At 38.5% G+C, this 27,781-nt stretch overlaps 1 protein-coding gene across 1 annotated transcript in view; it reads left to right on the top strand.

Annotated features, from left to right (window-relative positions):
• Positions 1–27,781, top strand: part of LOC104070667 (protein spire homolog 1-like) — a gene marked incomplete at its 3' end in the record, with an annotated part of 112,878 nt that overhangs the window by 33,350 nt on the left and 51,747 nt on the right. The window contains exon 3 of the mRNA XM_009580737.1: positions 19,944–20,180. Coding sequence (XP_009579032.1) covers positions 19,944–20,180 — 237 coding nt within the window. The remainder of the gene's footprint in view (positions 1–19,943; positions 20,181–27,781) is intronic.

Genomic DNA, 27,781 nt, shown 5'->3' with positions numbered 1-27,781 from the left:
AGGGTTTTCACAGAGTCATCCTATGTTCTAATTGCAACATTCAAATCAATTTTCAAAGAAGGGTTGACTCTTTCATGGGCTTTACCATTGTATTAATTGCTGTAATCTCAAAAGCTTTTACAAATATATATTTTCATAATATGTTTTCATTTTGTGGTACAGATAATCTAATTTTAGGTGTCCCATTCTGAGTACCTAGAGCCTGACTTTCAGAGTACTTAATGCTATACAGCACTTCAAGTGCTGAGAGCAGAGCTTTCACTGGTTTCCGTTTCAGCTCTGGTGGCTCAGTGCCTCTGCTGTTCAGACCTACATCGACAATGCAGGCTTACCGGAAAAGAGGGGTATAAAATTTAGTGGCTAACAGTACTAAGTATGTGCAGCTGGTCTTGTGGGCATTTGTAAAGGTCTACTGTGACTAAATGGTGGAAGATTTTATTAAAGCTAAGAAAAGTCATTCCTGAAACCAAAGTTAGGGACACCTGTGTACGTTTTAAGCCACTCTTCCAATCAGTGGGGACTAAAGTTTTACCAATAAAAGATCCTAAGCTTATCACAATATATGTTCATTTTTTCCCATCAGGAAAAGAAGCAGGGTGAAGAATGGGTTGAAGAGCATGGGGGTAGAAGAGAGACAGGCCACACACTTTTGAAATGTTCCTGGTCAGAAGTATCAGGGAGACCTCTTTCCTTCTGCGAATATCTGCCAAGGATAAATCAGTCCACATGGAAGATAGCAGCCTTGTATTGTGCTTAGATTCTGGGTTAGGGGTTACAGTTTTACAGGTGTCTTGACAGTAATGCTTTGACAGAGCTCATTTTTGTTAACTTCCCCCCCCCTACTTCTTGCTTTCACAAAATAAAACCTATGAACTCATTCATGTGAGAGTTGGGAAACGGCAGAATTAGTGTTGCCCATTTAATCACAATAGGAGACCTCTTGTGCGCACATAACAAGATTTTCATGTATCATGACGAGGCATTCTACTGTCTCAAAACGTCATGTGGTTTTAAAGCTTATCCTTCATAACAATGATCATATATCAGTTACTAGAAATATCTTTGCTGAATCCTGGTCTGACTAGTCCTCTTAAAATAAAATTAATGAAATTGTCCTGCAGGGGGTCGCTTCATTGCCCTTTGCATGGTTCACACTATGCCAAAGGCATAGATTACGTATGTTTTTTTCTGTTTGGTTGGTTCTAATTAAATCTGTTTAATGTCAATAATTGACAGTAACAGCAAGAGATTCAACAGGTTCTCTTCGGCTCTTTAAAATTTTAAGAAGCCCCCCTTTATTATTTCATTTTGTTTGGATAAGCTATGAAAAAGATATCTGCTATCTGAAACTAAAATTAGACATCCAACAATGCTTGTGGATTTGGGGACAGAAGAGGGAAGGAAAAAAGACAGAGCCAAGCCTGTGTTACTAACACAAACTTTCTTTCCATTTCCCTTTGCTCTCTGTTGGAATAGGATACTCTGAGACACTAAAGCTTTCTCTTCACTATTTAACTGCATTTATCTGAACTCTGCCAGAGTTCAAGTTACAACCAGCTCAAGATATCTGACCTTGACAGCCCGAAGCCCTGCAGAACAGGTGTAGACCACCTGAGATTGCATCTCACAGGCTAGGCATTGTGAAATAACTACAATAACTACTTGTAAAGTAGGTTTGTACATCAATGCTGCTTTGTGAGTCAAGTCCTCATTACAGTCCTTTATAGTCTCTTGTAGTGTAGCTCCAGTCTGGCAAACTGTTCAAGGTGATGTTGGACAAATGCTGATCTGCTCAGAAGCTATCTCCCCTGGAATAAATGCTCATTTGAGAGGGATCTCTCTGGTAAAGATCTGTGTGATGAAGCGGCTTAGAGCACTGCATCCATTTGTGTTCCCAGTGCATCTTTGTTTTAGGGACCAGGGATCACAATTAACGACTGTATTTTCAGGTGCATTTCACACAGGTTATCAGTTTTTGCTTGGCTTTTTGGTTCCTTTTTTCCCCCACAGAGATTCAGCAGTGCAGTTTCACGTATGTGTGAGTGGTTGTATAAAGTGTAAGTTACTCTCAAGCACCCTGTTTTCTTGTGGTCCCCCTCCCCTTTCCCACCCCTGATTCTGATCCCTCAAAAGCTCCCATATCCTGTTTGTCTGTGATACCACCACGTGCAGGTTTTCTGAGATGACATGTTATCTGAGGATTTACTTTCAAATACAGGTATTTCCTATAGGAAGCAGGTTACCTCAGGTGAGGGTTATGTAGATAAAAATTTGATTTTGTTCATCTGTATGGGATTTTTAACCTGTTGCAAAGTCTATGGTATAGGGAAGAGGATTTTGGAAGAGCAGAGTGAGTTTACCAACCACTGTTATATATTATATATTGTCCAAAGTAATCTGATAATATTTGTTGTCATGAAGCAAGTGCTTATTAGTGTTTGAGAGGCTCTGTAGGACAGACGAAAGAAGCCTTCTTTTCTACCCTGAGGAACTTTTTGGTGGGGAATATTTTTGCTCCACTATGTGTTTTAATCAAGCATATCACTTCTTGTTAGTAGCTCTTTTCATATACCTCCTTTCCTGCCTTTTTAAGATTATGAATGTAATGATTTCATTTTGCAGGAGAGAAAGGAAAAATTTTGAGAATTTAACTTGCAGTCCCGGTTTGGCTTTCCTTGAGAAGCTGTTGTTCTCCCAGTTGCTGATTGAAAAGTATTAAGTAATTTAACCTTGGGGTGGAAAGAGGGACTAGATTTGGTGAGTGCAGAGAATCCAGAATCCTTCTGGCCTTCCTGGATCCCTTGTTTTAGGTACTAGAAGATGTAACCGCCTTCTGGCTGTAGAAGTGGCCAAGTTGTGCTGAATTCCTTGTCCCGCATCATTCCCATCTCACCGTCTTCTGCTCAGCAAGCAGGGACTCAGCAGGGAGGAGATCCCTGAGTTGCACCCCGGGTACTACATAGGTGAAAAGAATCCTGTGCAGGAAGGGTGTGGCTTGGGAGATTATAATTACTGTGCCTTAATTATTCACAGGACATTGTAAATGTTTAGCATATAACTAACCTTATTTCATCCATATTTCATTATCTGTAGTCCCATTGAAATTGGACCTGCAGTAAGAAACATAGATGTCCTAAAAGAAGACCAATGTGTATATATACACTGGTATTTCTTTTTTAAAAAAACAATGTTTGTCATTAATGTTAAAATACCCATTTGTTTTTAGTTTTTTTTTCTTAAGTTAAAGTATTAATTGCCTAGTCTGCATATGATTTTCTTCACATAGGGTAAAGAAGAGTGGGTAGAAGGTGCTGGTTTGAACTGCAGTATAGGTGTACCTGTATTATTTCACCTTTTAATATCCAAAGCTCCAAATTCTATTTTAGATCTTTTACATTATGGCGTTAATGTTACATTCCTCTGATAATTTTACATTGATGATAATTACTTGCAGTTTCACAACATTGTAGCAGCAAGAAAATACACTGATGTTGTTAAAGGAGGAAAACCAGGCTGTTTTGCTTAGAATGTCTGAACTATTGACATCTGTGGTTTTAAAAGAAACTTTAGCTCTTCCACTTGTTCTACTGGATTCAAAATATTTTGTAATTATGATAACCATCCACTCCACATTTTTTAAGAATTCCTGAAGTTTCCATTGGAGTAGAAGCTAAAGTGTAGGAGAGGGATCAGACAGTACTCTGACTGAATTTAATGCACTTTGTAAAAACTGGTGAAAGGAATCATCTTGTACTAAACCCATGGGAGGATAAAGGTTTGCAAAATAGGGCTGTGGGTTTTGTCTTAAAGAGAATTGTCCTGTTCTGTCAGTATTTTCAGTTCTATTGCCAGGGAGTATTTTAAAGTGATTTCTGAAGTATTTTACCGTACCAAATTTGTGTTCTCTTTCCAATGTACTTTGGGATTAAGGTGAAGGATATAAAATACATTTTCTTTCTTTCCCATTACCTTGCTGATTGTGTGTATTGACTCAAAGTAGAATGCTTTAACATTAATGTACTAGCTTATAGATATTATTATAATAATTATAATACAGATATTATTAAACTGTCTCCCCTCCCATCAGCACATCTAGCCATAATGATATTCATCCTCCTTCAGCGAGGGGAAGGAACTGCAGTGGGTGCTGCTAGATTTTCATCACAGGGTACAAGTGCTAACCCAGATATTCCAGAGGTGCAGCCACCTGCTATAAATTTCCATTTAGACAGAAACTAAGTACAGACTGCATCTGAGCTGCCCAGCTAAACCCGCAGTTTTTGTATTACAAAATTTTATCCAAGATACTGGCTGCTGTTATTCTTTCTGTACTGGCTTAATAGTTTTGGGGTTATTTTACAACTTTTCAGTTGTTCTTTAGTCTTGCATTGAAGTTGTTTATGATGTTTCAGTCTCAGTCTGTTGCATTAGCAAATAACATGTTGCAAGTTTGTAAAGCAAGAAGGTTGGTGTTGAGGACCCAGTGTCCATGGAATATGTGTCCCAGTTGCTTTATTTCAGATTAGCTCTCTTCTGAGAGCCTTAGGCTGGGTGTGCCATCGGCAAAATGAGTATGTTAGGTGAGCTTCTGGATTTCATCTTCTGTTTTAGCTTCATCCAAAAGGAGCCTCATTTTCCACAGCACTCCATGATGCAACCCGAAAGCTCAGAGAGGGACGATGGGGAGGTTCATTTCAAAAGCACTGTTCTGATCTGTTAATGTAAATACCAAGGTGAGTTCCCCTGAGAAGAATGTGGTCGGTCAAAAATCTGTTCTAGTAAGGTTAACAAAAGCGCGTTTTACTTGAAAACTGAAGTACCATAGTACTTTTTAGTGACTGTGGGTGCTTTGTCCAAAGCATGTGCAACCTCAATTTAGCAACCCACAGTAAATCTGAGACATCATTCCACTTTGTAGCACATTGTTCACAGGATGGGTAATGAATGCAGAAACAGGACTGTGAATGCATTTTCTATGCGTTTGTAATTCGTAAGCAGTTACTTCTTAATTAGTGAGTTACAGAAGAGAAGGAAAATGTCTTTTAGAGGTCCAGTGTTTTTTTAATGCTGTAGCCCAAAAATGTGACTGAACAAGAGACATAAATGTGGGCCTTCAGTAATAAATGCTGCAAAATTGGTAAATGTTCGCAGCAGACCTGATAGGTCTGATAGTCATCTCAAGTTTCCTCTCCTAGGTTTAATGGCTACTGTTCCTTAGAAAACAGTGACAAGTGGTCTGCTGCAAACAGCTTAATGTTAACATTCGACCAGAGTTTTTTAAACTTTGGAAGAGAGCAAAATACTCCAATAGAGAATTAACTGGAAGTTTCATAGTAATATGAGGTACGTTTGGAGGAAGCAGCTGTAAATCATTCCAGAAAAATTTGCTGTAGTCAAATGGCCAGAGAGATTTGGGCAAATACCATGTATACTCTAAGAATATTCAGTCTTGCCTTCAATTGAAAATTTCGCAGGAACTGTTACAGCTTCTATCTGTGGTGGCTGCTGGCCATCCTGCCTAACATTTCGTATTTCATATAGAGTACCCATACGAGAAGGAACTACTGAAGCGCCTGTTCACTGGAAGAAGTTTCTCCCTGAGGCCATGCTTTCTAGTGAGCAGTAATCCACAGTTCGAGATGTACCTTCTGCATAAGAAAAAAAAAATTCTTTCTCTCTTGAATTTTTTTTTTTTGTACAAGTTTCTAGATCAGACACTTACGTAGTCCCATTGGTTGGTCAATTCATGGAATAAATGTTTTAGCTGGGAGATGCGTTTAAAATGTTTATAAACATTATTCATTACCTCAGTTTGACCATCTAAAAATAGAGAGCTTTCTGGGACAGAGAAAAGCTTAATTTCTTCTGGTAGAATAATTTTTATTAGCCTAATTAGATAAGGGCAATGAGCAGGGAAGGTTGTATTTCCAGTCTGCTTGTTCCTTTGCACCTGGGCTTTGTTGGAATGTCACGTATTACTCTGTAAAAAAACCTTTAAGTGTAATGGAAAAATCCTTAGAAATTTGATTTTATGTAATTTTTTAAAAATTTGTTTTTATTTAATTAGGTTTAAAAAATTAAAAATCTGAAAGAAAAAACTGTATTTGGAGTATTTTCCTCCACTTTGAATTCTCTTTAACATTATTAGATTTCTCTTACTAATAAATATTAGTTTCAAATAATGATATGATTTGAGTTAGACTTCTTTATTTTATTGTGTCTTGCTTTTGGTTGACTTGATTCATCTTTGTATAATAGTTTTAAAATAACCAAACCTTTTTTATTTGTTTGTTTTTAATCTTAACTATACAAAGCAAAACCTCCTAACATTTCCCCCTCCCAGCTCTAACTGTCGTAATAAGTATTTGGTAAAAAAAAAAAGTTCATAGGAAAAACTGGAGATTAAGAAAGACAGTGTATTGTAAAAACATAGAAGAATTGTCAGAGAAAGGATTATGTTTACACCAAGCATTTTATCTAAAAATATTAAATAGTTATGGCAAACAGTATGCTGTCACTCCTTTTTAAGGCTAATTTTAGCTCTTTCAGTTAAAATAGACATTTCTTTTATCTGTAAGTATAGCTATGAGGTTTCTGCAGTGCTATGCTTTCTTTTGGCCTAAAGCCAAAGCTGATGTAAGGTAGCACAGAGAGTGCATATGCACATGCATAGGGAGTGCATATGGTAGCATAGAGAGTTTGGGTTTGTTGTTTTTTTTTTTTTCTTTTCTTTTCCTAAGCTGGTCAGGAAAGCATGACTTTTTTCAGCAAAGTCAGTTTTCTGGTCTGGCAGACTGCATTGCAACACAAGCACTATGATGTTAGCACAGGGTAGATGGAGAGGTGAGGATGACACCCACCCGCCCCTGGTGGGTTTGGCAAGTAATAGCTATTCCTTAAAACCAGTGTTCTCTGAAATGGTGTCACTGCAGTTTGTCTCATGGTCCCAGTCCTTACAAAAGACTTCCCTCCTTTGTGAGGTTTCACCTCCTTATAAGCTAACATTTACATGCTGCTGCCTGTTCTGGTTTTTACATAAGAATACGCAATTAATGAAGTATAGTATGACTGGACAAAGGAGAAAAATAATCCGTGCAAAAGGGTTAATGAGAAGAAAATAAAGTCAAATTCTGCCGTCACTCTGAGCTCCAGAATTCACAGATATAAATTGTTCACTGGCATTTGAAATACTGAACATTTGATTCCCTGGAGGTAGTTGAGTAGATGCTCTTTCAAAATGATTTGACTGAAGATCTTTACCACCTTCAAGAGTATTGATGACTGTGCTCATTTAGTTAAAGAAATCTAGGCTTAGTTTGTAATACAATGATATTTTCCTTTTATTCTCACATTTCTTAAACTTTTGGGGGGCTACAAAATAAAAGAACAAGAAAAAAAGATTCTCTGATGGAATCAAATGGATGTCTCTCCGATTTAAGATTACTTTTGAGTAACTTGGTTCTTGGCTAGGCAGGAATGTTTTTGCTATTCCAAAGCTGTGGTTCCTATGGAAGTCCAGCAGAATTTAGTGTTGCTTCTGTAATGGACCTTCTGACTGTTACATTGCTTTTTTTTTTTTTAAATTCTTTTTTTTTTTTTATTCCCTCCAGGAGAATGATTTTACTTGTTAGAGGTCTAAGTGAAGAAACAACCTTTTTTTCATTTTGTTTGGTCTAGAAATTGCCAGGCACTTTCTTTTTGAGCTATAATATGAACTGTCATGCTGTGTGTGTTACAAAAGGTATTCCCAAAAGGGTGTGTGGGTATGATTGAATTTGTAAAATGTTAAAATCTTAAAGGATATTAAAAATAATTAGGGATTCTTAATTAAATTAAGGATCAAAATTTAAAGCCACAATGTCCGAAGTCATTAAAATCTTACCATTTTTCCTATTTCTTAAACTTCAAGACATTCATTCTCTAGAGTATAGACTGCTGGGTATAATTACATTGGTATAACAAGACAAAGGGGTGAGGCTGTCAGAATTTATTTCCTGTGAAGTTTAGAACAGTCTGATGGTCTAATCTTAGTAGCTATTTTCTCTGGCTACCAGTGCTAGTTACTTTTAAATAAATCACTCTTACGTCTTGCTTTATGTTCTCAAAGAAAAGCAGTTTTGTGTGTTGCATTGCACCCAGCTGATAAGCCTAACCATTAGCCTCAGGCATGTACTTCTCTTCATTTTTCCTTCCCCTCGTTTATAGGGAACAAAAATCATAGGGAAATCTGGATGATTAGAGGCACTTCCAGCTGAGTTTAAGTCTGTGTGCGTGACATGCAGAAATATAATTTAGACTTGCACAGCATTTCTTATCCAAAGCTTTGAAAATGGGTCAATATCCTCGTATTACAGGTGGTAAAACTGTTACAGGAGAGGGGAAATGACCAGTGTGGGGTCTCACAAGAAATGAGCAATTAGGAAAACCCCACAGGACCTTCAGCCCCATACGCTTCCTACATTTGAAATTGGCTCAAGTACTGGATGGAAGAAGTAATGCCTGTGTTTTACAATGTCTTTCGGAAAGGCAGTTCAGCTTGTTCTGCTGGGGAGTTTGGAGCCATAAAGATGAGACTAAATTTAGGATTTGAATTCTTTGGTGGTTTTGTTAAGAAAATTGTGGAGGCAACTATGTGCTGACTTAGAGATGCTGTGACAACACTTACCTAGAAATTATAAACTCTGAATTGTAGCTGATATTTTACAAAAAAACCTCGCCAGAGTATGAACATAATGCCTTGACTTTCTTTTTCCAGGTAGGGATCCCATTCTGTCATTTAAAGGATGATAATGTGGCTAGAAAGACAGGGGAATATTGCAGCATCATTTTAATTTCCAGAGCATGAAGGGATTTATACTCCCTGTGCACCTGAGCTCAGCTCTGTTCTTTGCAACCCAGCGAGGAAGCTTTGAGGAGCTTGTTGTGAATCCTTGATCCAGGAAGAATTATGTAGGACTGTGTTAGGGCTGTCCTATAGCGGTCCTATGGATGTGACAGATCACTCTGCCCTGGTGTTCCCCCTTCCGCTTGCTACCATGTTACCTGCGATATGCATCTTTACATATCTTGCTTTTCCTTGGGCTGAGGATGGGAGAGTGGCTTGTACAGGAACTGACTTTAGCACCTCCATTGCAAGGTGTCAGCACAGGAGAAACTCAAGATTTGCTCTTTTAGGCCCAAGTTTGTGAGACTCTCAAGTTTTCCAAGCAGTGCAAAGTGCACCGAATAGGACAGAGAATTTCACTATAGATTTTGAGGCAGTAAATCTAGTTAATTGGTATGCGTATACCTTTTTTTTGTAAAACTTCAGCCTTTTTTTTGTTGCCAAGTACCTCTGCAGCTTACATAGATATAAGTGTTGGAACTAATCCCTCTTCATTAATGGTTGGATATTTAGTAACTTGGCAGCTATCTAAGCAGCTAAATGAATTATCTAGATGCTATCTCTACTCCATTAGAAGACCAAGTGCTGAGCATTGCTGAAAATCTGGCTGTGTGATACAGGTTTCTGCAGAGAGCCAGAGTTAGGAATGTTTTGGGGATTTTGGGGTTTTTTTTTTTGCTGCATCAAAAGAAGCGTGGCCAGCAGGTCGAGGGAGGTGATTCTGCCCCTCTACTCTGCTCTGGTGAGATCCCACCTGGAGTACTGTGATCCAGCTCTGGAGCCTTCAGCACAGGAAAGACATGGACCTGTTGGAGTGGGTCCAGAGGAGGGCCACGAAAATGATCAAAGGGGATGGAATGCCTCTCCTATGAAGAAAGGCTGAGAGAGTTGGGGTTGTTCAGCCTGGAGAAAAGAAGGTTCTGGGGAGACCTTATTGCGGCCTATTAGTACTTAAAGGGGGCTTATAAGAAAGATGGGGACAGACTTTTTAGCAGGGCCTGTTGTGACAGGACAAGGGGGAATGGTTTTAAAATAGAAAAGGGTAGATTTAGACTAGATATAAGGAAGAAATTTTTTAGAATGCGGGTGGTGAAAGACTGGCACAGGTTGCCCATAGAGGTGGTAGATGCCCCATCCCTGGAAACATTCAAGGTGAGGTTGGACGGGGCTCTGAGCAACCTGATCGAGTTGAAGATGTCGCTGCCCATGGCAGGGGGGTTGGACTAGATGACCTTTAAAGGTTCCTTCCAATCCTAACTATTCTATGATTCTGTGATTCTAAGTAAGCATAAAATGCGTTTTTTTTTTTAAATAGCATAACACTTCTGAACTGTGACTGTAAGCAAATCTTTGTTATCTAGCTGTACCAGAACACATGGATATTATCATTATTGGCAAAGAGCAATAAAACAATGCTCAGCAATTTGTCATCCAGGAATATGGCTATCCCATTAGGGATAATAAACTGTCATAGTTCAGCACTTTGATGACTGGGAGATGGCAGGTGCTAGAATATCTTGTGCTAAGGTACTTCATGCCTGAGGTTATAAACTGTATGTTTTATGTATCAATAACCTTTAACTGTGATAGAGATATGTTTTAATATGGATTTCCTCTGGAGTGGGATTTCACTGTTTAGAAAGAACAGTGAAGGAAATAGAAAACTGTGAGTGTCATTTCATAAATGGATTCTCTGGGGTTTTGCAGCCCAAAGAGCTGGTGGTAGCTTTCTGTTGAGGCTCGGCCACACATTCTGTTGCTCTTTGGTTTAGGGTAAGTCAGCCTTCCATGCTATGATTGTATCTGAATTTCAGACTTAAAAAAATAATGTCAAGTTTATATCTTCATATGAGTAAATAACTTGTCAACAGTGCCTACTGGTGCTTTCTTGAATTACTCTAGCAAATGCCAGTCTTTCCAACGAGGCCATTGCAAGAGCTCAAAGGTAATTGTGCAGTAACTCCCTTTGCTCATTACTAAAATATTTTATGTTCACTTAGGCATTCAGTCTTGAAAGAATATTTGTTGGAATACCAGTGATCCAAATGCCTGTATGCAATGTTGCTGCTTATGGGGAAGAGGACGTGGAAGAATATTCATAAAATCAGGAGCTTTGCAGAGGCTTTGTCAGCCTGCAGTGTTATGTTTGTATGGCATAGTTAGAGATCATACGTGACCTAAATGAATAGCTGTCTGGCACGTTAGTAACTCCTTGGACTATTATGATATACTCCATGTGAAAATTCACATATTTCATGATCGAGTTATGTCCTTAATGTCAAGCTCAAGTTTCCTTGCACATCTGACTAACAAAACACCTCTCACAAGAGTCTCAAATTTTTTAGCTTTTTGTTCACAGGCCATATGTGTGAATTCCCATTAGTTTATTTAGGAAAGAAGTGACATATAGATATCTGCCTAGGTATGGCTGAGTGCTCTTCCACAAGATAGTGGAGGTAGCTGTGCATGGTTTGTCTTGGGCAGCTATGTAATAAATGCCAGCATCCCATAGACATCTTTGAAGTTTCTCCTTCGGTATGAATGAAGAGGACAACCTTCTTATTGGTGGTTATTTGACTTCCCAACTATATTCAGTACCTTTAAGACAAGCAGCATTAAATTTGTATTGCTTTGTGCATGGTTAATGAATACTCCAGTCACTAGAAAGCAGCAGCATATGTCAGCCTTCTTTTGTGGCACATCACTTTAAAAAGGAGCTGTTGAGTGGTTACATTGGGGCTTGTTTCTCGACATCATTGAGTTTAGGCATGAAATCTTGGAATTACAACAATTTGACTGACAAAAGAAGTCTGTTAGGAGTCAGAAGGACATGTTTTTTCAGGAATGGAAGAAGATGGATTTTAGGAAAGCTACAGTAAACCAGAAGAGTTGTCATGTTCCCAACTCTGTGTGAACTTGTTTGGGTGCTTCATCTGTCTCTGTGAAGTTCATCATCTGTGAAATTCTTGAAGTGCACACATACCTCTGACAAATATGGTAAAACCAGCCTAACTTTTTTAAAGTCTGTTGAGAGCCGCTCCTGGAAAGCTTTTAAGACATACATGCAAATGTAAAACTTTAACTAATCACGAATTTGTATTTAAAAGAATAGCTTTCATTGTACAGGTATTTTGTTTGCTTGGCTTTTGTAGTTGTTAATTTTGGGGAAAATAGGTGTGAGAAAGTTCTTGACTCACAGGAGAAGAAATGGTTTATATTGCAGCAGGTGTTTACTCACTTTAATTTTTGAATTAATTAAATGGGGGCCAAGCCTGTAGCAGGCAACTGTAGTGGTTTAAATGAAATCTGTGTGGGAAGGCTGAGAAGTTAATGCAAACTGACTTTTTGAGTCGATTAGTTGAACTGTGTAGATATTTTGAATAAAAGTGGCATTGATTTTGCATTGCTTCATGACTACCATAAATTGAACTGAATCAAAGCTACTGTAAGCATTTTATTATCTTTCTTCTATAGCTTGTCTGACAGACCATAGGCAGATATGCAATATCAGCCAAATTTAAAGCAGTTGCACACAAATTTTCAGGGACAGAGCTACTGAACTAGTTTCACTCTCCTTTATACCGGTTTTCCTTGAGCTGGTCACTTCTTTCTCTCGCTACAAAGTCTTTTGCTGTAGTTAGTCTGATACTTTCGTGTAATCTAGATAAAACTTTATTCAAAAGGCTGATATGGCAAATGGCCATTTCTGTCTCTTACAAAATTTGACCCCATTGTTGTTTCTGTGACCTGGTTATGTTTTTGGCAGTCAACTAAAGTCTTTGCTCCTTCTGTTGGCTTACTCAGGGAGTTCGCCTGATTGCTTTCTATTTCTGTATAAAACTATATAGAAATACATATCTAGAATATATAGACGTTTAACTATATTTCGTCATTTGAAAAAAAAAAGACAACAAAAACTTTCTTTGGACCTGACTTTATTTAGTAAAGTCAGCAATACTGAAGGGTTATGGGTGCTGAAAAGAATAATAATTTATTTGGTTGGATAGGTGTAGTATTAAATGTTTCTGATATAATAATACTACCTGTTAATTTATCAGATTAGTACTGTATTGAAACTTTTCTTTAAAAAAATACCTCTTATGTGTAAGAAGCATTACTCTGAAGATTTATGGCTTTGGTGTACATGAGAAGGGAACTAGAACAGAAGTTTGTGACATGGTCTGATTTTCTGTCTTTAACTTAAGATAAAAAACATATATTCTCCTTGTATTTTGAAATAGCATTTCCATAGTCATTGGGGCTTTCACAAACTTAATTTTGATGTGCTTAATTTCGAAGCCGCTAAGATTTTGAATGAAGTGTTTGTACAAATTGTCTTCATACACTGTGATAATAAAATGTCTCTTAAAAAATCAAGTTGAGATACTGTGCCTAAAATCCTAAATAGGTAGGATATTTTAAGACAATTTTCAGATACTTTTAAGCCTACAGTAGGGAAATGTAACAACATACCCACTCTGCCTATTTGTTTCAGCAAATATATTCCAACCTTAGAATTCTTAATGTCATCGCCATCTCTACCATTTACTTAAATGGGATCAGGATAACATGACCTGTATTTAAAACCATGATATGAATAGATGTGTATTTAAGAACTTTCAAATGACTTTCACCATCTGTGTTACTTAATTATTGCACCTGATTCTTTTACTGGACCTTCAGCTATTACTGCAGTCTCCACAGTTAAATCAGGGAATTTAATTTTGTTTTTCTCTGGGGATGAACTGTCACTTTGGTGAAATTCCTTCAGGCTGGATAAATTCCTTAGTAACAGAGTAACAATTTTTCTTAATCTTGGGGATTATAACGTATGAACAAAAACTAGAAGAAAAATGAGGTTTTTGCTTCAATGTTTTAATGCAGCAGATAAAATGTAAGTTGAGACTGATACAATGGAATAAATTCTGCTTTCATTTATGCTAATAAATGATAGTTCTCCTTAGATAATATCTACAGTGAAACTTGAACAACCAAAAACATGTTTATAACTATCAGAACCTTTGAATAAGTTGGAGTGTTATATTACACTTGAGCCTTAATAATCTTACGGTTAAATTACTGCTACTTTATTAGAGGCAACTGAGTCCAACAACATTTCGCTGCTTAAATTTTTACCTATTCACTATGGGGGGTACAAAACAAAACCCAAAAAAAAGCAAGCATCCCCTTTGTATGTTTTAGGCTTGTTCTGTGTCTTTAATCAGGAGTTCTTCCACTGAATCTCTATACCTGAATAGTAAAAAGAATTCAGTAAGTACGTCTCTCTACTCGCTTCGTGCATTCAAAGACTCATGAATATAAAATAATTTTGAAAAATATTTCACTTGAATATGGTAGAGAATTTTTCCTAACTCTAAGTGTGTATAAAACAGACTGAATCTTGCTAAAATGGCGTATTTAATTTCCTTTCATATTTATTTTCTATTAGACATGACTTACTCTGACTTTTTTTTTTTGCTTTGCTTTTATTACTGCTTTGTCTTAAACAGCAAGGCTCATTATATTGCAGAATGCAGTATCTCATTATTTCAGTGGCAAACCAACATCACCCAGAAGTTAAATAATCCTGTATCTTATGTCTATATTCTTTGCAAATGAGTGATTTATCTGATCCATCGGAAATATTCCAAATCCTTGCTGCTTACCTGGATGCACTTGGAAGTTTTTTCACTGCTCTCATTTGACAGTCTGTTGCAAGTTGCTCTAATTTAGTGGAGGTCATATTTAAATTTAGCAATGTCCCCAGCTATTAAAACCTGGGTAATGCTAGCCTGTTTCCACTGGCGAATGCTGTGGTAAAATCCACATTAGTATACCCGAGGTATACAGTGACAGCAATGCATCTCTTATAACAACCTATTTAGACATACTTGTCCATGAGGTACTCTTGAGAGTTATGTAGGGCACCTAAGGATGAGGTAAATAACCGAAAAGTGTGTACCTTGGTTTATCCTAACCCTGTTATTTGTTCACCCTTCCTCAAAGCATGGTCTTTTTCAGTTCCAGAACTGGATACTGAAGAAACAACAAATTACTTTGTTACAAATGGAAATGGTAACCAGAGCAATAGCTTGCTCCCCCTGTCATCTAGCTGGAGAGGAACAGTTGGGTTTACATAAAATTTTAACATGCCTGTCTTTTGAGCTGTATTACAGAATTTTATCACAAGCACTTGTGCATGTTTGTGTGTCTTCTCCTAATGTGCCGTAGAAAATTTAAGATATGTAACTCTTGACTTCAAGGGTGTCTGTGGATATATTTATGCTGTGTTACGATTCCAGAAGCACAGCGTGAAGCTCCTGGCAGGCTAATTTAAAGTCAGCAGTAGGACAGGTTAGTCTTTGCAGATTGACTAAGTGCTGCCTAATACCAGGAGTGGTGGCAGAGTTGGTGGCGGAGAGGAGCTCTACCCTAAGGAGTGCCGTGGCTAATGCCTGCTCCGGGCTCTCAGCACTCTTACCGTAAGGGAGAGTGATTCTCCTTCATAAAGTGTGTTGGAGATCTGCTGGTAAGAAAAGGGAGCACTTAAAAATAATAATTGTAGTATAAATTTTTAATAAAAAATTTATTAGAATTCATAAAAGACAGTGCGGTAGAAATGCAAATTTTGTGGTGGCTGGTTGCCATATCTGAGGTCCCAGTGGGAAAGTTCAAAGTTAGTTGACTCACTTTAGGAGCTGGAGCTTTACGGCATCTTTAATCCCAATTTAGGGATACAAAACCTGAGTGGCTTTTGGAGGAAGGGAGAACTTTGGGGAGGGACAGGCATTTGAGCTGAAAAAAAAGCCCTTTGCTGCTGTAAGTACAAGCCTGTCCTTAGGCTTTGTTGCTTTGTTTAAAAATTGAGGCAAGCCTAGGAAGGGGATGAAAGCTCAGACAGTGCCCCATTGTGTGTGCGGTGAGGGGGGGGACTGGCATGCGGATTCTGCCTGTTCTCATCTGCGCTTCAGCAAGAGTCAGAGAGATATATGTGTTGAGGGGAAAAAAGGATTCTTCTCTGAAATAAAAAAAAGATAAGTGAAGTACTCACAGTAATTTCACTCAAGACTTTTGCAAGTTTCAAACATGTTTGGTTCCTATACCAAGGCTGTATATTTGAAGAGTTTTTGAGAATGTTAAATTGGCAGCGTTCATTGGATGAACATAATTTGTGTCATATGAAAGACCTAAAACCCTCATGAACCCCTTTCCAAGAGGCATGCCTAAATGTGTTGGAGGAAGGTATACGGAATGGAAAGTTCCATGCAGTGTTTGTGTATGAAAATAATCTGAATGGTTTGAGTTTTGTTTTTTCTCTGTGTGTAAAAGGGGCGTGAGGATATTGTTTTTGCGTCGTGTTTGAAGTCGAAGTGTTCCAACAACTTTATCGCAACTTGTTATAAAAGAACAGTAAAACACGAGTCCAGACTGGTGTAGAAACTGAAAAAATACTCACAGTTAGACAAAATTCCCCTTTCACTAATGATTTAAGCACAACAGAATACAAGTTCAGTCTGTGGGAAATGTTTTTTTTTTTTGGTCTGAAGCCATGACTTTCAAAAGAACTTGGTGAGAAGGTGTAAAGCATAATAATGCAGACTTCCTTGTTTATTTTTTTAAGCTGTTTAGCCACTGATTGATTTGCAAAGATCAGGTACTTCGCCAAAATTTAAATCAGTCAGGAAGAAATGAGTTCTAAAATTCAAGGTGCAGAACTTGATTTTTTTTTTTTTCCCCCACCTGAGTCGAGCAGCATCCGTTTATCATTAGTGCTGGCACTTATTTCAGTGTCATACAGTTGTTTTGGTGTGTCTATGTACAACTCTGTGGTTTAAAAGAGCCTTGCTCTTTTAAGTCCCTTCTTAGCCTTGTTTTTCCTACTATACCTCTGTTTTCACAGATATAATTGAAAACTATGCCAGTGCCTGTCACGTTAGGTGCCAGAAGTATTTATTTTTGTGAAATTAGCAAACAGTGCAGTTTAGAACCAGTGACTTCTTTGTAAATAGTTGCGGCTTTCAAAAAAAAAAAGTGATAGTCCCTGATTATCCAGCTCAAAAACCCGCATATTTATCTATTCAATCCATTCAACTGTGAAAAGCTTTTCCTTTTTTGTTTTATTTGATTTGTATTACAAGCAAAGGGACAGCACTCATGCGTTTAAGCAGCAATGAGCTGACTGTCTAACCTTGTGTATTATGTTTCAGGTTATGTAGACATAGAAGTTTTATTTGTGTGAAGTTGCATTAATAGTTTTGTCCATGTGAAGAAGCATTGACGATTCTGTGACTTTTGTTTGATATTCGTATGGCACTTTGTGTGGTTTTACAAGATCCTCGGTAAATCAGTATTACTGAAAGCACTGAATTTTTTCAGTTTTAATGCAAGTCAAGGCAAATTTTCTCAGTTAAGATGTTTGCTGCTTTGTCTTTCAGCAAGAAGAATCTGTGATACTGACAGACACTGAATGGATACAGTTTTGATCACCACTCCTAAATAAGGAGCTGAGAGACTGAAATATAGGTCTGAATTGGTGCTGTTGCAGGCTTTCGTGTTGTGTCAGCTTTGCATGTATTATGAAACCTGTTCATAGTACGTAAAAATGCACAAACTGTATTACTGCAAAAGCCCCACTGCTGATACATCAAAGAAAGCAGCAGCTGTCATCCAGTTTTAGCCACGGTGCTTTTGAACGCCTTAATCCTCTTCCCAAACAGAAGGAGGCAGAGAGAGCGCACTTCCTTTATACCCCCCGCCTTCTATTTTTTTGAAGTGTTGGTGTAGCAAAATCCAGAAGCTGTGTTCAGCAACCATCACTACATGGCACAAGACATTATTTTCTTTGCATCTAATTTGGACATTTCAGTCCTCCTCATATATGCTAAGCTCTTTCAAATTTAGTTTTTATTAAAGTTAGAAATTACTCACATTGTGTTTACTCCCAAGTGTTTAAAATATCAAAGCGATTATTCAATTGTACTTCATTTTCATTTACGTCTACTTCAAATTGGAATTAACTTAGTATTCTTTGTTCCCTTTCAGTTGCTGAAGGGATGTATGTTGAGATTGTACTCAGAACCTGAGTTCCAGGAAATATGCATGTCTACCAGTAGAATATATTTTATTTTGTGAAATTTTCACATTTTCAGATTTTTTTTTTTAACAATACAAGTTTTACAAAACAGTAATTACAAAATAGCTTCTCTAAGAAGCAAGCCAGATATGCTGCAGACGTAAGTTTGATCTGTTACAGCTATTTTTGAGGTCTGTATAGTGCAGTGTCCTGTCTCCAAAGTGGGTCATAGCAGAAGTCTGGGTTAGGGTATGAGAAATGAGCAAGCATGCAGCGATGCTTCCCTGGTATACTTTGCTGTCTCACTAGCATTTGACAAGTCAGAAGCTGTTCTTTGAACTAAATAAATTAAGACCATTTTTTCTTCATTAATTTGCCTAATCACTTTTCTTAACTGCATTTTAAGAATATTTTCCAAATATGTATAAACACATTTCAAGAGAATAGCATAGGAAATTATTTATGTTCAATTGAATTATTGAAATTATTGGAAATAAATTACAAAAGTGTGTTTTTTATGTATTGTTTTTTATGTTTGTTTGTTTGTTTATTTATTAGCCACTGTCTTGCAAAATGAATTTGCACTGCAAAGTAATCTGAACAGAGGAATGAAGTATGCAAGTGTGAAGCTGTCAGACTACAGCTAGTTCATTAAATTGCCTGTCTAGCTAAACTAACAGGATATCATTTTAAGTCTTTGCTAACCTCCAGCCTCTCAGTCCAAAAATACTTTGCTGTGGTGAAATAAGTAAGCTGCTAGAGTCAAATTTAATGTTTTAAGAATCCATTTGTGTTTTCCTGTTTACCAAATAGAATTTCAAAAATCTGCATTAAAAAGTGTGTTGACCAGGATAGTACTGAAAGCCAGATGAGAGAAAATGGCATTTGATGACAAGGTTTGGTATGTTTAGAAATGCTCCTGTTATTAAAGTTGCCCTAGTGCCAACTACTCCTACACTGGAGTCTGCTCATTTGTGTGACATGCTAGCCATCACAACACACAAGGAAGATCAGAGATTACATGCAATAACTCCTTGTCAGACAAGGATCTCCCGGCTGCGACATTACCTTCTTGTGGTTTTCCCTTCCCTCTCCATGAATACCCATTTCCAAACTCCTCAGTTTGAAATGCCATCTCTTCACATCTTTCAAATGCTAGAAGCTTCAATAATACTCATAAGGAAAATAATTAATGCCAAGAAAGAAAATGTGCATTTAGCATTTCGGGATGTTCATGACAATTTTTTGCTAGCTTACACTGAGTAAGAGGTCGTCTGTTTGCTTTGCTCTTGACAGAGCACAAAAAAGAAGCCTGAAGTTCAATGAATAATCGAGGTACTACCTCATTACTATGAAATCCAGTTGTTGGTAGTTTCAGTGGAGTATGTCTGCCTCCACCGGCTGTGCAACAGGCAAAGGAGTTCTTGTGGGCTGATGTCCTAGTGCTCAGTGAGTTAACACTGGGATGCCCACAGCTGTGTCCAGACATCTCTCAGGTCAATGAAGAGAAGCAGAAACTGAAGGGCAGTTTCCAAGTGTTGTCAATTTGTGGGAGGCGGGAGGCATCTCATGTTAGTTTATTCTTTCTTTTAATTTCTTCCCACCCGCCCCCCTGAAAAGGTCATATGCATGTAATATAGTCTTACAAAGTCTAGAGTAATGTTACTTTGAGGTTTGTCGTATTAGAAGGAAAAAGGGAAAATAATGTAAAAAGGTCCTGCTTTGTTTTTAAATTACAAATTTTTATTTCAAACTTTGAAAGAAGAAAGCGGTAGGTGTGTGGTATGACCTGCTCTTGCATGTTCTGTGCTGCATTACTGAAGTACTAGTGTAGGTATTAGAGGATCATTTTTCTCTTTAATTTTGATGTTTATTGCCTTCTCAGTTGCTAAGTTTGTTATACAAACACCAGAAAAGGGTGTTTCTAGACTGACCTATTCATTCATGTAAATGGCATTAATAAATATTTCTTTTTTACTTTTATAGGTTATTGAATCACTAGGGATTATTATATATAAAGCCCTGGACTATGGTTTGAAGGACAATGAAGAGCGGGAATTAAGTCCTCCACTGGAGCAGCTTATTGACCATATGACTAATACCACAGAAACAGATGGGAGTAGGGATGAAGGATATGATGCTCTGGATGAAGGAGTGGAGGATGACAATGATGATGGCAAAGAGGAAGTTGAGGCCATTCATTCCTATAAAGATGTCATGAAGGTACAGTAATGGGCAGTTTATATATTTCACTGTTTTTATCAATAAGAAAATCAGCTCTATTTTCTGTATTGTTGTGCAGTGTGATACTGGCTGTATCATTTTCTGATCTCCCTGGTCGTTCTGTAAGGTTTGCTTGCAAAAATGACATGCAGTAGTATTTCACGTTTGACTGTAAGCAACAGAAAATCCATGATTAACTTTATTGTTGGATGTGCTGTTAATCTCTCATTCTGGTTTCATCCATGCACTGGATAGTCAGCCTTCCAACAGTGTAACGTCTGTTGAATTACTTTGTGTACGCTCGGATACTTCATGGGCTGTTTCAATTAATTCAGCTTTTCATTAGTGCAGTATTAGTTTAATTATTCCTTATCTGTTTCTTCCTTTGCCACCCTCCTCTACTGAAACAAAGGAGTGCTTTTATAAGAGTAGCTTATTTGTATGGAGTGAGTCAGGATACAGTATTTCATTGACGATCATTATGGTTGCGGATCTTGACCTGAGTTGTGAGATTTGGAAATAGAGCTTATGAATTTTAATTGCAACAGGTTCTTTAATGTTATCTGAGCTACCGTGAACAATTGTTTAAAAATATTAACCCTCTATTTTCTGTAGAGTAGTCTTCAGTACAAATTTTAGAGCCCAATGAGCACTTAGTACAGTCAAAGGTATTAATAAGCATAGATTTTGACAAAATTTGTATAATTGGTTTACCTTATAAATAATCTGAGAGTTTAATACAGGTTGGAAAATTGTATGCTAACTTGTACCAGGGGATTGAACATGCAAGTTCAAGAAGGTGCAAGTATAAGAACATGTAAATGCAAGTCATATCTAAGGACCAGAAGCTTAGTGTGTTACAGAAATTAAGAGTGTAGTGGTGGAAGGTGAGACTAGAAGAGTGTCCGGATAGCACATCAGGACGTATTAGCACGCAGAAACAAGCCCCCACTAAACCCTGCCGCTTCTGATGGGTTGACAGTAAAGAGGGAAGCTGTTAGGAGACTGGAATGGGAGTAACTTTTGTTTGAGATGCTTTTGTGTCCTCCTTGCATCAGAAATAATGCTAAATGCTTAATGCCTTTGTTTTTTCTCCCTCCCTCAGAGAAGCAGGGGTCAGAGGGAGAAATGAATGACATGGCCTTTCGCTCCCCTGTGATGGGGAGGGCCTGGCTGGATGAAGTACTCTCCCCTTCAAGCCCCTGCCACTCCCAGCCGTGCTGAGTCGGTGCTCTCGCTGTGGTCAGGAGCGAAGGTTGCTTTGCTCTCTCGTCCCGCTGTCACTCCCCATGGCCCAGTCACCTTCTCTAGTGGCCAGCAGCACCCTGCTAAGCCCCTGTGGGAGCTGCTCCAAACAGCACAGTCCTACGTAGAGGATAGATGCAATATATCCTCTTTTCCCCCCAGTTTGGCAAAAATGCTGTGAATTGGTGGGACAATCAAAGTTGGATCGTTAGAGGAAGTTTCGTTTAGTGGAGAGGCAGATGAGACATTTGTATATGCAGAGCTGAGGGCAGTGGCTTGTAGAAGTGATTATTTTGCCAATTCTTTACTTGATTTCTGCAAACAAGAAAAGATAAGTTTGGAAAACTTCTCTGAACTCCTTCAGTTACACTGGTACACATCCCTGAAATACAAAAAGGCTAAAAAAATGTTTGGTCAGGTTTCAACTGTTAAGCCTACTGAATGGCATCTTTCTGGTTCTGCTTTGTTAATACGTATCTCTGCTACTCTGGGGTACCTGGCTATTTATTAATTTTAAAATCAGCATCTTACATTTTAACTTTTATCATCTTTTGCTATTAATTTTTTATCATTCTGGAAATGTACCACTTTTGTGACTTCACCTTAGTGAACTGAAGTTCAGCTGTCATTTCTACATCATTATAACTTTTACTCCTGCATCCCTTGGAATTCTCTTTTCTTGCCGTTGTTGCTTTTGCCTAAATTATTTGCTGCAGGCTTAACTCTGCAACTCACCTTTATTCCCTACTCTCTGTTGTTACTGCATTGACAGTACTAGAATAGCAGCATCATTCTGCTGCATTTTTGACATCAGTGCGGATTTGTAAGATCCTTTTTTCTTGACTTCATACCTTTTCAGGGGTAAGACCATGTTTTGTGTGTGGCTTTTTCTTTTTTTTTTTTTTTTTTCCTTTCCCCACCAGTGGTAAACTATGTTGCTTGCTACACCCTTAATTACCCAGTGACTGTTTCACAACAGTAGTGTGTGGTCTTGTGACCATGAGGCTCGATTATTGTAATTCCCTCTTGGCAAGACTCACTGTGAAGCTTTCTCCTCTGCAGTTTGTAGTGAATGCTGAAGCAGGTTTCTTGTTGAATTGAGCAACTGTTGTTCTTGCTTACCCTGCATTCTCTAAATTGCAAGCTTGGAAAATGGTAGAGATGGGCTGTGTGCTATTTATATTGATTTTTAAGGTTTTTAACTGTATGGTCTCCAGCGTGGACATGATTTTGTCCTTGAAATGTGATTATATGTTTCATCCTTCTCCAGAAAGTGTCATTGTCAGTCTGCAACTTAGACTGAATTTTTCACCATTAATCACTAATGTGGGTGAGCCTATTTTGTGATTAAAACACAGAGATAGATAAGATGTGTCAGGTTTTTTTGTAATGTGAAGTAGGCAAGGTCAATCCTGAACCCTTCCCTAACCTGGAAAATGCTGAGTAACATGGTGGACGCCTATTCCCAAGAACTGGGAAAAGGGTAAGTGCTAAATAGTACTGCCAAGATCATCGTTGGCAAAGCTCCTGTTTGGAGAAGACACAGACAAGCTTTTGTGCTGCTTCTCGGTATATTTGGCTGATTTGGCTTTTGATTTCCTTGGCAGGACCAACCTGCTGCATAGACTTGATCCACTGTATTTAAAAATGTATCTATGAAGAGCGGAGATGTTGGTTGCCAGACGCTTAACTTTTTTAGTCTTTGATGTATTTTGCATTCGGCAGCCCTAGTGCGAATGAAGGGAGAAATAGAGACAGTAAGGACTGGATGTTTTCATACAGATGCTTTCCTTGTTAGGGGCCTTCTTCCCTGCCCCCAGCCACAATCCATACACACCGTGCAGATACGGTACAGGAAATCTGTACATCTCAAGAGTGCCAGGTTCTCTGTGTACATACACAAGGACAGAAGTGTACATATACAGTAATCCTGAGGGGTCGGGAACGCATGTATGTCTTGGGGAGCCTTGTGTCAACAGAGGATATAGACAGAGTAGCCTGGCATGCTAGGTGGTGTTGGGCTTGCTAAGGGTGTGTGAAGTCCTGTCATGTGGCACCTTTATCACAGCCTGTGGCCCTCCCTGATACTGAAACGAGATGATGCAGTTTATCAACCTCTTCCAGAGTATGCTCAAACCCTAATTCCACTCCTAATCTTAATATTATCTCACTCCTTATCCCACAGATCTCTGCAGTCAGGTGGTTTAAGCCAGCACCATTTTTCATGTTAACCTGGAGGCGCTTTTTAAGCTGCAGTTTATCAATATCTGCTGGCCTGAGCCCCAACCCTAAACCCAATTCCAGTATTATCCTTTATTCTAGGCCAGCACCCTCTTCTAATTCCAGATGTAAATAAAGGCACATAACCCTTTAATAGCAGGTTTTATTCTGTGCTGGTATTTGCTAGGCTGAACTGCCATCCTAGTGCTAGCCCTGTCATTTCTTCCAGCTTTGAACATTATCGTAGCCAAATCATCGCTGCCAGTACTAGACTTTACCTTAGCTCTTCTTCAGAGCAGACGTTTTGTCAGTAGTATCTGCAAATCGTGACACTAACCTTTGTCACTACCTCTGCTACCTTTTTCTGCAGGTCTCATAGAAGATACGTAAGGAGGCAGTGGTCTTCCTGAACCAATGCCTTGCTCTTACTTACGTTCACCTTTTGTCCCGAAAGTTAATTCAACTTTAATAGGAACCTTATCTGTAGCTGAGCCACACCTTCTTGTCTGAGACAAATATAGGTGGATGGCCCCTGGTGCTCAGTGGCCTCTGGTCCCAGGCCTTAACTAACTAATCACTTTTAGGTAGTTCAGTAACAATGTTTGCTAATTCTGACCAAAAATTAACTGTCGTGCAACTGCTGCTTCAGAAAGATTAATTAGTGACCCAGGTCCCATAGTAAACAAAACTCGTACTTAGGAAATCTCCATGCTGGCCCTTTAATTTGTATGAAAATTATTTTCAGAGCAGCATGTGCAGTATTGTGTTATCTCGCTATAACAAATGTAAACAAGATTACAGTTTGCAATATTTTTATTGGTAGAAATTCATGTTTGTGCTTTGCTTGTAAGCAAAGAGGAAGAATAAATTGTTTCTGCAAAAAAACCCCCATGTTTCAGGTATTTTAACTGTCCTTTGATCATTGGCATGGTCTCTAAAATGAGAAACTTTTAAGTCTAGGTGACTCATATGTCTTGGTAGTTCAAGTATATGACTGACTTCTTTCAGCTGGAAGGAACTGAAATTTACAGTGGTGATATTGATCTGCTTGTGTTTTGTTCTGAGTACTCTAGTGGTAGTACAGATCAACTATTTATGGCATGTGTAGAGTTATAGACAAAAAGAAGAATATGTCCTGTCTCCATGCAATTACAGGTGGGATGAGAAGATCTACATTTAGATCTAAGTACTTTGGAGGCTCCCTTCTGAGTTTGAGGACATACATTATTACCATATAGATGGTGTGACCCCATGTAAGTATAATATGGGAACCTGTCAGAGAGGAACCAGAAAATGCAGTTAAAAACAAGTCTGGGTATTTGTTTATGACAGACAGTTAAAGAGTTCATGTTACTGGAATTCAAAGGCTCATAATTTTGCCTAGTCCATGAGGTTAAAATTAGTAAGATGCAGCTTTCTGTAAATGTAATTCTGTTTAAGGCTGGGTTGGCTTTAGCATTTTTATATGAGCCTGCAGAACAGTATTTATGCTTCATTTCAAAACAAGCAACTTGCAGTGTACCCTGTAACTCTGTCTGAAGCTGATGAAGATTTTGGAACCTTACTGAGATGGTAACCAATGCCCCAGATGTTGTCAGTTCATTTTATATTAAAAAGGAATGCAACAACATTGGCCATTTGTGAAAATCATCACGCTCAAAAAAGACAACAATTGATCAGCTCTCTTCTCTTGAGTCCTATTCGTAGTGTACTCAAATGTCACATGCTAGTCTTTATCTTGGTGTGGATCTTCTTTTAGAAAAAGGCGATCTGTATCTCCACATGTCGATACATGTGGAACATGTAAAAAATTGAAATTACAGTGGGTTGGAAGTCCTCAGATCCCTTCACTTTTGTTGTCACAGTACTTGAGCTTGATTTGCTGGCTTGACCAGAAATTAATCATCTTCTACCTGTGGATCTTCAGTTGTCCACACAGACCTGGTGTCTGAGACCCCTTTTGTAATGTTGGGAAACCTCCTCTCCCAGCTGTGTGGGTCCCTGAAAGTATAACCATCTAGTTTTTGTACCTCTTAAGTTCTGAGGGGGGCAGATTTTCCTCTGGCTATTCCTTTTTGCAGTTTAACTCTTTGAGGACTGTAAGCTAGTAGGAAACCCAAAGATCTCCCCAAAATAATTTTGTGAACACATCCCCATATCATACTGCTATGACAGGGCACCCACAGGTGGATGCCCCTGGGGAGTTTGGGCCTCTGAAGGTGGACCTTCATGGTGCTGGTCTGAGCAGGTAGATGACTTGTGTTGGCACACTCCCTGGCCACCCTTTCTTTCTGTGATGCAGTGACAGAAGTGGGACCTCTGAGTTCAGCAGCAAAGTCCCAAGGACCAGTGCTCATCTCTTGTGCTCCGGGGCTTAAAAACATTCCCTTTTGGGCTCTTTATCGTCCCAAAGCATGCTGACTGAGAATACACCTTTTTGTATTAACTACCCAGTGTCTTCAGACAGACACACAGACATTGTGAAGGTCCCAGAAAAAACAATTGCTGAGATTGGGTTAACAAAGGAATATATAGATCTTGACTGAACAGGACCCATCCAGAGGCATTTTCTTATTCCTTCACCATTCTTTAAAGTTGGAGTTGTCTTAGAAATGCAGTAAACTTGCTGTTTTTCTCTTGCCCAAGCAAGCCTTGTACACCGTGGTTATTCATTCAAATCATACTGTTTCTTCTGTCTGTGCCTTCACCTTGGCTGGGATCCATGTCACCTATATTTAGTCAAAGCATCCCAAAAGTTTTTTTTTGCTTAGTTTTGTTTTTTTAACTCCTTCAGTTCCTTCATCTGTTTTGCTGCAAGACCCCTCAAACATTTGTGCAGGCACAACTGAAGGACTGGCGGAGTAAACTGTGCTGCTGACTGAGTCGTGAAAGGAGTCAGTGTTTGAAGCTCCAGTACTGTGCAGGCCCAGGGAGCTGAGCTGAGGACAAACTGTGCAAAATAAAGCAGAAGTGTCTCTCTGCATGTTTGAGTCTTTGTAATGTAGGAGCAATCTTGCCATGTTGTTGGGTTTTGATATGAAGGGCTTTATAAACAGCTGCAGAGCAAGTGCATTTATGACAACTGAGAACTCTGCAAGTGAAAGATAAGTAGAAGAGGAAGTAATTTTGTACTGTTCACAATGTTTATTTTGAGAGGTTTTGCTTATAACTGCATTATACCAAATGTACTTGCAAGGAAGTTGTCCCTCATGACTTTGGTCTTCCCATTAAAAAAAGAAGGGCTTTTTTTTTTCCCTTACTTTAATTATTCTCATACAGAACAGTGGAAACATCCCTTCCATCGGCGTGGGCTTACATGGATTGAACTGTCTTATTCCAGGCTGGGAGACAAAAACCTTTTCTGCAGTGATTTTTACCTTCCCATTATGGCTCACAGTAATGCATCTACATCGGTTAAAAACCCCTGTACCCTTAATTCACATAATTATACTGGTATAACCTGTCTAAGGTCTAAAATAGTCTGAGGAATCCAAGGAGTTGTCCAACAAAAACAGGAAACACAGATTGGGTGTTCAGATTATTTTTGTGTATGGGGAGGTTAGAATACACCTGAAATTTCTGTGTGGCCTTTATGCATCTAAAAGAAGGGCATGGACTTTTTTCCTCATCTGTTTTATGCTGCAATTATTATAAATAGTTTATACATGGGTAAAAATGAAGTTCCAGTTTTTAGTGGAGGTGAAAAGATTCTTTGGTGGTAATAGTGTCCCATAGTGCATAAAATGCATGTTGTGACAGGTTGGGTCCAGTTTTCTCTTTAAAAATACAAATGTCTAACAAGTGCAAAGCAATCTGTTAGAAATAACACATCTGAGTATGAGGCTTAATCTAAAGCGTCAAAGAACCTGTGTTAGCTGCTCAAATAGACCCTGGAGACTAAAATAGATCAATGAGTGTTTACTTTCACAAGGTACCTTTTGTTTAATCAGATTAATTTGAAATTCTAACTAACGACTGGAAATCAGGGTAATGGTTGGTCAATTAACACAGTAATACTGTAAAAAGGCACACTCCCTGGCCACCCTTGCTGTAAAAAGTAAATCAGAGCTGCCATTCTTTGCAAAAGTGACCCATATCTTCTCTGCCCTATGGATTAACTCCAGCACTCAGCCGGG

Source organism: Fulmarus glacialis, unplaced genomic scaffold, assembly GCF_000690835.1.
Source record: "Fulmarus glacialis isolate BGI_N327 unplaced genomic scaffold, ASM69083v1 scaffold28800, whole genome shotgun sequence".
NCBI lineage: Eukaryota > Metazoa > Chordata > Aves > Procellariiformes > Procellariidae > Fulmarus > Fulmarus glacialis.
This window is presented reverse-complemented; position numbering and strand designations above follow the sequence as displayed.